At 39.9% G+C, this 11006-nt stretch overlaps 1 protein-coding gene across 1 annotated transcript; it reads right to left on the bottom strand.

The window, feature by feature from the left end:
* Window positions 1–430: 430 nt before the first annotated feature.
* LOC132132950 (mucin-12-like) lies at window positions 431–3023 on the bottom strand. Its single transcript, XM_059545572.1, has 4 exons — window positions 2926–3023; window positions 2806–2858; window positions 595–2724; window positions 431–483 (listed from the first exon to the last, which is right to left on the bottom strand). Exons 1-4 carry the CDS (start codon window positions 2943–2945, stop codon window positions 431–433), a joined length of 2256 nt encoding a protein of 751 aa, XP_059401555.1. The 5' UTR covers window positions 2946–3023.
* Between the last annotated feature and the right edge of the window lie 7983 nt (window positions 3024–11006).

Raw genomic sequence — 11006 nt, 5'->3', positions numbered from 1 at the left:
AATCTTTATTGGAGTTTCAATTCTGAAAGACACCTGCATCATGCCAGTTTACTATAGCTGCCTGTGGGGGTAGAGAAACTGCTTCTGTAAACCAAGCAGTACCAGCAACAGCTTTGAGGAGAGGACACGGAGACACTTGCATAGGAGGACAAAACAACAATGAGCAAACCTCTCCTTGTATATGCATCTTTGGACAATAAGCCATTGCCACCATTCAGTGAAAAATATGAAGCAGATGTGACCAAATATGAAGGTGTGGTGAATTTCTATTCTAAATGACAGATTTTGCACTCCTGTCATAAATTATGGTCACTGCAATGTTTTATCAAAATTGAGGTCAAATAAAGCTAGAGCCTAACAATGTGGTTTATTTAGATCAAGTAAGAGTATAAATTAAAGAGGGCTGTTAGACGGACATAAGCGGAAGTGGTTACTGATCTTTGACAATGAAGGGGTTAAACTGTACATTGCTCCCTTTAACTGCTACAGAGGAGAAAAAAAACCCATACACAACACCCCACACACAAACTGCTTGGCAAATCAACCTTTATTGGGGTTTCAATTCTGAAAGGCACTTGAATCATACCGGTTTACCAGAGGTGCCTGTGAAGGTAGAGATAAACTGCTTCTGAGAAAGAGCAGTACCAGAACCAGCAACATCTTGAGGTGAAGACCATGATACACTTGCATAAGAGGACTGAGAGCCAGGAACAAACTCACTTGTATCTTGAGGCTTAGATGATCCACCATAAGTAGTGCCTCCCCGCAGGATAGCAGTAGAGGACCCTGCCTGGGTTCCAGAGCTGCCTACGAAGGTGGATGGAAGCTGCTTGAGAGAGCCGCGAACAGATTGACTGGCAACACCTTGAGGCTGTGAGCCATCAAAAGTGACACTTCCTTGCAGGGTAAATGGTGAAGACCCTGACTGGGTTCCATAGCTAGAGGTAAACTGCTTTTGTGAACTCTGAACAGTAGAGGGATGGTCTACACCTTGAGGTGACAATGAACATTTGCAGTACAAGCTTCCATATGGACTGCTAGCAGCATAGTGACTCATGTCTTGAAGTTGACTTGATCCACCATAAGCAGGTGGTCCATGCAGGGTGAAGGGAGTAGAGGATCCTGCCTGGGTGCCAGAGCTGCCAGTGTAGGTAGAGGTCAGCTGCTTCTGAGGACCCGGAACAGTAGATGGACCAGCTTGTGGGGAGGACAGTGACACACTTGCAGCATATGGGGAAGACCCAAGGGCAAACTGACTTGTGGTACCTGGAGACTGGACAGAACCACTGGAAGAGCTGCTCATTCTCTGAGGGCGCACACCAGTAGAGGCCCCAAGCTGAGCCCCAGAGCTGACCTGGTAGATGGAGGTAAGCCGCTTCTGTGAACTAGATTGACTGGCAACACCTTGGGGTGAGGAGTGGGATAAACCTGGATATGAGGATGGAGACCCAGGGGCAGACAGACTTGTGGTACCTTGAGGCTGACGTGATCTATAAGCAGGGCTTCCATGCAGGGTGAAGAGAGTAGAGGATCCTGCCTGGGTGCCAGAGCTGCCAGTGTAAGTAGAGGTCAGCTGCTTCTGAGGACCCGGAACAGTAGATGGACCAGCTTGTGGGGAGGACAGTGACACACTTATATCATATGGGGAAGACCCAAGGGCAAACTGACTTGTGGTACCTGGAGACTGGACAGAACCACTGGAAGAGCTGCTCATTCTCTGAGGGTGCACACCAGTAGAGGCCCCAAGCTGAGCCCCAGAGCTCACCTGGTAGATTGAGGTAAGCCGCTTCTGTGAACTAGATTGACTGGCAACACCTTGGGGTGAGGACTGGGATAAACCTGGATATGAGGATGGAGACCCAGGGGCAGACAGACTTGTGGTACCTGGAGACTGGACAGAACCACTGGAAGAGCTGCCCATTCTCTGAGGGTGCACACCAGTAGAGGCCCCAAGCTGAGCCCCAGAGCTGACCTGGTAGATGGAGGTAAGCCGCTTCTGTGAACTAGATTGACTGGCAACACCTTGGGGTGAGGACTGGGATAAAGCTGGATATGAGGATGGAGACCCAAGGGCAAACTGACTTGTGGTACCTGGAGACTGGACAGAACCACTGAAAGAGCTGCTCATTCTCTGCGGGAGCAAACCAGTAGAGGCCCCAAGCTGAGCCCCAGAGCTGACCTGGGAGGCAGCACTATATTGCTTCTGGGAACTCAAGACACTGGTGGACTGACTGAAAGCACTTTGGGTTTCTTGGGAGCTTGACACATGCAAAGCATCACTGGTGGATTGGCCAGAAACACCAAGCTGGGCAGGATAGCTACTACTCTCTCTTAGGGTAGAAACTGGTCCAGAACCACTTGCAGCATATTGGGTCTCCAAACGTAGTCCCCCAGCAACACCTGGAACAGTTGATCCAGAGAACGCTAAACTGCTTGAAGACTGTTGATTCCGGGACAGAGGCAAGGAAACTGAGACAGAGCTGCTTGGAGCAGTTTGGGCATGGGACATTGACGGATAACTGCTGGAACCACCTTTGACAAACTGAGGTAGATTCCATTTCGACTTGCTTTTCAGGGGCTTAGCAGGGAACAATCTGGAGCCCACTTCTTCAACAGGCAAAGTCCTAGTCACATGGACCTCTGACATGGAAGACTGGACTGCATGATGGGAACGAGCATCAGAAGGCTGACCCCACCCACGATGGGCATCTGAATATGCGCCACCTATAGAATTAAAACAGAAGGCTTTTACACAAGTCTCACTAAGCACATTCCTTGAAATAAGAGGGAGAGAGCATGACTCACTTTTAAGTCCATCAGCATTCCTCCAAAACAAGACGACTAGTAGCAAGGGTAACCTACAAATTTTAAGACACATTAGCAAATGTTTGTGTGCACAAACATAGATTGAATGAGCAAACTGACCTTTTCCAACCTTGATCCATAGCCAAAAAACCCACAAGTACCCCAAAAACCCAATGTTCACGTTATCAAACCACCACACAGAACCAACAAATCCAAACATTCCTGCAACTGGAAGTAAGTGTATTTTATATGCCTTCACCATTCCAATTAACACAGATGACTAATTATATGAAATATTGTTCACCTGGGAAACTGGTTAAAAGACAATTGATGCTTGTTTTGTCTTATACAAAATATACATTATATTAAATACAAATGTGTTAATAGGATGGCATGCTAATTACTTTTATCAAACAAATTTTTATATTAAAATCATTAGTTTGAAAATCTATCTTTTTATATATATTTTTTTGCAAAACTTTTTCTTTTTTTTTGCGCAGTACATACTTTTGCAAATGCATGGCATATATTTTATGCTGAGTTAGGTTGCGATAAAAACAATTACCTTTTCTTATTGTCTGAGCTAGAAAGTAACTACATTTCCTAGTGAAATGAATATGCATCCTTTTGCACAAATGACATCAGTATTGAAACTGATCACCATCAATAAATATATGTGATAACTATCAGCATGATTATTTAAACTACATCAAGGTTTATTTCATGAAGCAAGTCTCACGGGTGACAAAATCGCTCAGCGAGCGGAACCCTCTTGAAAGGCTGTTGCCCGGTTGATCGACTTCCGGTCGACGCGCGAGACAAGCAGCGTTTGGTCCTCGGGAGCGCGAGGAACTTCAGCAACTTTGTGTTTTGTTGGTGAAACCCGTGAATAACGAGCAGAGACGAGTCTCTCGGAGAAAGGAGCGTATGGAAGTGGGAGTTTGGAAAGAGGTCAACTAAAATGGAGAAGAGGGAGAAGGCAGCGGGTAGGCACAACTATGTTGAGAATGGGTCAGAGTGGAAGGACACCGATATGGATGATAGTCAGGGGGGTATGGATATAAGTCAAGAAGATAAAAAAAGAGGGACAAAAGAGGAAACACTTTTTCTGGGATCAGTACAAAAAGGGCAAGGAGTAATGAGGATTATGGGAAAGTAATAAAAGATAATGGTATGAAAGGACTAGAGTTTAAAATCATATTGAGATTTGGTGAGGAGAGGGGAATTTCGTCAATAAGTCCGGTGAAATTAACAACTGTATTGAGAAACCAGGTCGGAGATATTATAGTAGCCAAGGTGTTGAGAGATGGTAATCTAATGATCGGTTGTAAAAATGAAGAACAGAGAGAGCGGGCTGGAAGGATTAAAGAAATTGGGAGGTTTAAAGTAATAAGTACAAGTCAAATTGAAAGAGGAAACATGTGGAGTAAGGGAGTGATATGGGGGGTACTAGTCGGGGTTACAATGGAGGAAATCAAAGCAAATCTTAAAGGAGGACATCTAAAAGGTGTCCGAAGGATGCAGATAACTCGGGAGGGAGTGAGGAAGGACAGTGAGCTTGTGATTCTGGAGTTTGAGGAGGAAGTACTCCCAAAGAATGTAACACTAGGTTTTTTGAGTTATAGTGTAAGAGAGTATGTTCCAAAGCCAATGAGGTGTTATAACTGTCAAAGGTTTGGACATACAGCAATAACATGTAAAGGCAGAAGAAGGTGTGCAAGATGTGGAGATGATCATGAGTATGGTCATTGTAATCACGAACAACCAAAGTGTTGTAATTGTGGGGGTAGTCATAGTGTGGCTTACGGTGGATGTGAGGTGATGAGAAGGGAAATGGAAGTACAACGAGCTAAAATTCAAAATAATATCTCATATGCAGAAGCTGTGAAAATGGTTAGTAAGAGTGATGAAAGAAACAGAGAGGAAAGACAAAATACAAGAGTACCAGACCAAGATAAGGAAGAGATCGTAACGGTTGATCTAAAGAAGTTAGTCACTTTCATAGCAGGGGTGATAAATGCAACTATGGAGGTTAAATCTAAAACTGAGAGAATACAAATAATTGTAAAAGCAGCAATTCATCACCTAGATATCAGGGAGCTGACATGGGAGGAGGTGAGGAATGAGCTAAACAGTCAAGCAAGCCAGGAGCAAGTAGGGACTGGATAGTATTAATAATGGTCCTCTTGCTACAATGGAATGCTAGGAGCTTGATGGCCAACGGACAGGAATTTAAAAAGTACATTGATGATCTTCCCAATTAACCGGACATTATTTGTGTACAGGAAACTTGGTTGAGACCAAATTTAGAATTCAGATTAGATGGATATGCTTCTGTAAGGTGTGATAGGGGGGATGGAGTAGATGGAGGATGTGCTACATTTATTGGAAATGATATTTCATTCAGAGAAGTGAGTGTAGGGGGGAAAGAACAAGAATATGTTAGTGTAGTGATATGGACAAATGAGGGAGAGTGTGTAATTATAAATTATTATAATCCATGTAGGAAATTAGAGTTGGAGCAGATAACACAAATAGTAGGGTTGGATGGTAATAAGGTGGTGGTATGTGGTGACTTTAATACACATAGTACGTTATGGGGAGGAGTAAAAACAGATGTAAATGGTGTGGTTATAGAAGAATTGTTAGAAGAGAGAAACATGGTGTGTTTAAATGATGGGAGAGGGACTAGAATAGATGTACATACAGGGAACATCTCAGCATTAGATTTAACTTTAGTTTCTAGGAATTTAGCGGGAATATGTGAGTGGGATCTAGCTGAAGAATCATTGGTAGGTAGTGATCATTTTCCAATATGGTGTAGTGTTTTATTGGAAATGAATAAGGATCAAAGGGAATTAGTGGGGAAATGGATATTTAGTAGTGCAAAATGGGAAAGATATAAATATATGTGTGAGCTAGAAATGGACAAAATAGATCTAAATGAGGAAATAGAGGACATTGATAAAAACATTAGAACAACAATACTACAAGTTGCTAAAGAATCGATATCTAAAAGCAAAGGGAAAATGAAAAGAAAGGCAGTTCCCTGGTGGACAGAGGAGTGTGGGAAAATAGTGAAAGAAAGGAATAAAGCACTTAGATTATTAAGAAAAACACATAATTTTCATAATTTGATTAAATATAAAGAAACACAAGCAAAGGTTAGGAAAATTATACGAAAAGCAAAAAAGCAAAGCTGGCAGACTTTCTGTAACAAAATTGGTAGAGCAACACCTGTTGGAGATGTGTGGAACATGATTAAGAGTATGCGAGGAATTCGAAGGGAATGGAAGTATCCAATATTGAAGATGGGGGAGGAAGCAGCAGTTTCTGACCAGGAGAAGGCAGAGATGATAGCGAAGGCATTTACTCTTATTCATAGTTCCGATAACTTAACGGAGGAGGGCAAGAGAGGAAGGACAATGACAAGATTAGCATATGGAGATTTACTTGAAAGAAGGGAGGATAGTAACAGTATAATGGATGCACCAATTACAATGGAAGAAATGAGAAGGGCAATAAAAAGATCTGGATTAACATCTCCGGGTAAAGATGATATCTGCTATGTAATGTTAGAACATTTAGGTGTTTTAGCATCTAAAAAATTGCTGGGGTTTTATAATAAAGTATGGGATTTAGGGAAATTGCCAGCTGGGTGGAAAGAAGCAGTAATTATTCCAATCAGGAAATCAGGGAAAGATTTGTCAAGCCCAATGAATTATAGACCAATAGCACTTACATCACATGTAGGAAAGATAATGGAAAGGATCATTACAGATAGATTATCTTTTTATATGGAAAGTAGAGGAATTTTATCACCTCATCAGAGTGGATTTAGGAGGGGTAGAGGAACGATGGATCCTGTTATGTGTTTGGAAACCGAGATCAGGAAAGCTCAAGTTAATAAAGAGTCTGTAATGGCAGTGTTCTTTGATGTAGAAAAAGCCTACGATATGGTTTGGAAGGAGGGAGTAATGATAAAATTAAAAATGATAGGAATAGGAGGTAGAACATATAAGTGGATTAAGGGATTCTTGGATGAGAGAAGTATACAAGTAAGAATAGGGACAGCTGTTTCAAGAAGATACATGGTAGAGAATGGTACTCCTCAGGGCAGTGTAATTAGCCCTATACTCTTTTCCATAATGATTAATGATGTTTTTTCACAAGTACAGGGGGATATCGGACAGTCACTGTTTGCTGATGATGGAGCCTTATGGAAAAGGGGAAGGAACATTAATCATATTAAAGGTAAAATACAAGAGGCAATTTATGTGGTGGAGAGATGGTCAATTGCATGGGGATTTAAGTTTGCAATTGGGAAAACCAAGACAGTGTTTTTCACTAGAAAGAGAGGGGTTGAAGCTAAGGTAAAGATGTATGGGCAAGAAATAGAGCAAGTAAAAGTTTTTAGGTTTTTGGGTATGTGGTTTGCAGAGGTGGAAAGTAACGAATTACATTTACTCGCGTTACTGTAATTGAGTAGCTTTTTTGTGTACTTCTACTTTTTTAAGTATTTTTTTTAATCTGTAATTTTACTTTTACTTAAGTATATTTTGTTTGAAGTATTGTACTTCGCTACATTTTAAAACACATTAATTACTGAGTAAAAAAAAAAGTCAGTAAATAATGGGCAGGAGGGCAAACTGGCGCTAAAATCACAAGAAAGATGCAGACGGACAAAACAGGCGTTAGTGGTGCAGACACCGCTGAAAACGAAACCCCGTCATATTCTGAAGTTGAACTCAAGGAAATGAAGTGAACCCCTGGCCATATGTATGCTCTATTATGCTGTGTATGCTGTGCTTGCCTAGGGAGACCAAACTAGCAGTTTATAAAATCTCGACAAGACATCAACCCCACGTAAGCATATAGAGGTGAGCTAAATAATTGTGTCATTGCATTGGTGGTTAAAATGATGCTTTGACATTTTAGCAAGAGGTTTTGCACAAATTAGCCAAAAAGACTGGTGCGGAGTGTGCGATATATATTGTCTGCGATAATATCATAATTGTTGTTTTAATGATGTACGCGCGCATTTAGAGTGTTCTTTCACTGTGTGATTCAGTCTGTTGAAATGCATTTAGAATGAAATCAATCAAAATCATTTAGAATCAAAATCACACAAAGAATGCTGTCTTTTCCTTTAAAAATCATAATCACACACACACACACACACATATATATATATATATATATATATATATATATATAGATCAGTGGGGATTTCTTTAAGACTGCAAGGGAAGCTCAGCTTCCCCTCTAATGTAAAAAAAAAAAAACCAACGGTCAAATATGTACTATTGTGTATTATGTATTGTGTTAATCAGCTACATGTCGGCTGACTCGATTTTCTTCTCATACATTCCCGTAGCGTCACAGTGCATTTCCCTGTTGAAGCCGAGCGTCCATTGACTTCAATGGGGCTGCTTTGAACAGTTTTTTTCAGTGCTCCGAAGCTAGACGGTCATTGGATAAATGCTGCGATTATGTCCCGCCCACGGACGCTCAGCGTCTCTGGAGGTGAATGAAGACTGGGCTTCCGCGTGATGATTGGAGGATCTGTCGATCTCCTTTTGACTGACAGCGGTCTGCACCATAAGAAGTCGGCGAAGCTGTTTCACGCTCAGTCCCATGATCGCGGATTTCTCAAGTGTATTCGAAAGACAAACTGCGGCAATATTTCTTGATATTTGTAAAATGCAGAACCACCACAAAATTAAATTGGTAACTAAGACAGATTGAAAATGTGCGCGCGCACACACACACACACACACACACACACACTATAGCCATCTAGTGGTTAAAGTGATTTATTACAATTTTTAAACTGAATTTCCCCAAAAATGGGCAAAAATCTTACATTAAACCTTATAAAATTATCCATGGTATCCCCATGTATGAAAGTTAGAAATCTGGGTCTTTTATGAAGTGAATTTTACCTGAAATGCTTTTTTCTTTTTTTGTAAAAAAAAAAAGCCTATTTAAATAAATATTTATTTATTTATAGAAATGTAAAAGATTTAAATCCTCCAAAAACTGTACAAAGTTTAGTAAAAAATTAAATGAACAGAGTAAAATTATATTTGTAAAAAATTTAAATATTTTACTATTACAAAATGAAATGTTATTGTCTGGGGTCAAAAAGACCCCGAGTGTCATTACAAATGAAGACCATCAGAGGGTTATAATGTAGGCCGAAAATGAGCTTGCCCTCTTTGAAAGACCAGCAGCCGCCACTGATATATATATATATATATATATATATATATATATTTATTTTTTTATTTTTTTTACAACAGGACAGTAAACTAAGAGACTTGCGTTTTAGACACCATATTGCCATTGTTTTTGCTCTATTTCTACAACAAAAATTTATTCCAAACACAGCCACCAAAGCAAAATTTTGCATCTCTGAGCAACATGACAGTGTTTCGTTTCTGAATGAATCAACTGTTTAAATGATTTGGTTCAATCGCAATGACTCACTTATTAACAGTGACTAGCTGACACATACTGGCCATTTTAATTTCACATTTAAAGTATCTTTTGATTTTTTTTTTTTTTATAATTAAGTTTTTATAATTTCAAATGAGTATTCAACATTTTATGTCTGGCATATCAAAACATTATTCATGCATTTGTAACTGCAGGTTAAATGCATTCTTGTCCTGCACTAAACAGTGTAATACATCTAAATGTCACGTCCGATGAAGCTTCTGCATTTCCTCTGTATTGAAAAGATGAGTTTGTTGATACTGATTTGCCTGGTAACAGCCCAAATGTTTTATTATTCTAAATAACTGATTCCTTTAATTAAAAACAACTAGTTTGAGATTAATAGGCCTATCCCAGGGGTGTCAGACTCAGTTCCTGGAGGGCCGTAGCCCTGCAGAGTTTAGTTCTGACCCTGCTCCAGCACACATATCATGTAGTTTTCAAATAAACCTAAATGATTAGATTAGCTGGATCAGGTGTGTTTAATTAGGGTTAAATCTAAACTGTGCAGGACTGTGGCCCTCCAGGAACTGAGTTTGACACCCTTGGCCTGTCCCATTTTTGACTCCCTCCCACTGGTTAAAATGTAACTAAGTAATTTTTACTCTGAGTAAATTTTAAATGAGCTACTTTTTACTTTTACTTGAGTGGATTTTTTAGACTGGTACTTTTACTTGTACTTAAGTAAAATTTCATTAATGTAATGGTACTTTTACTTGAGTAGAATATTTTTGTACTCTTTCCACCTCTGGTGGTTTGATGATAAGTTAACATGGAATGAACATATCAGAAGGGTAAATACCAAGTGTAAAAAGATACTAAATGTGACGAGATGCTTAACAGGGACAGAATGGGGGCAAGTAGGCCTGCTAGTAAAAATGTGTATATAGCATTGATAAGATCAGTATTAGATTACGGGTGCATTGCTTATGGATCGGCAGCAAAAACGGCATTAAAAAAGTTGGATGTGGTGCAAGCTCAAGCTCTAAGACTATGCTGTGGGGCTATGAAAACAACTCCTGTGGCTGCTCTTCAGGTTGAGATGGGGGAAATGCCGTTGCACATTAGACATAAACAGTTAATGATGCACTACTGGATAAATTTACAAGGGCATTCTGGGGATCGACATCCTACAACTAAGATACTTCTCCCATGTTGGGAGAGTGAAAGGGCTAAACGGGGATGCTTTGCATGGAGATGTGAAGAAATAGCTGAAGACATGACATTAAATCAAGGTGGATATATCCCGACAGTGCCATTATCAGTGACACCACCTTGGTTGTTTCCTTCAGTGTCAGTAGATTTATATTTCCTGGAAAAAATGCAGGGTAAAAAAGGATTTGGAAATATAGCAGTACTGGTGGAAGATAGAATACAAACACTATATCAAACATATGTTCAAATATATACTGATGGATCCAAGGATCCTAATACAGGGAAAGCAGGTTTTGGTTTTAGTATTCCTACATTACATGTTTCTGGTAAGAGAAGGACTTCAGATCATCTATCAGTGTATACAGTTGAGATGGTGGCAATCGTAATAGCATTAGAGAAGGTAGAAGAATTACAAATTAAAAAAGTTATTATATGTACTGATTCATGCTCTGCATTAATGTCACTGCAGTCATTTACATCTAACAGTAGACAAGATATAGTAAATGAGATCTATGAAATATTGTATAGAATTAAAAATATGAACA

The sequence above is a fragment of the Carassius carassius genome, chromosome 49, assembly GCF_963082965.1.
Source record: "Carassius carassius chromosome 49, fCarCar2.1, whole genome shotgun sequence".
Lineage (NCBI taxonomy): Eukaryota > Metazoa > Chordata > Actinopteri > Cypriniformes > Cyprinidae > Carassius > Carassius carassius.
Note: the sequence above shows the minus strand (reverse complement) of the source record. Positions and strands in the feature narration are given on the sequence as shown.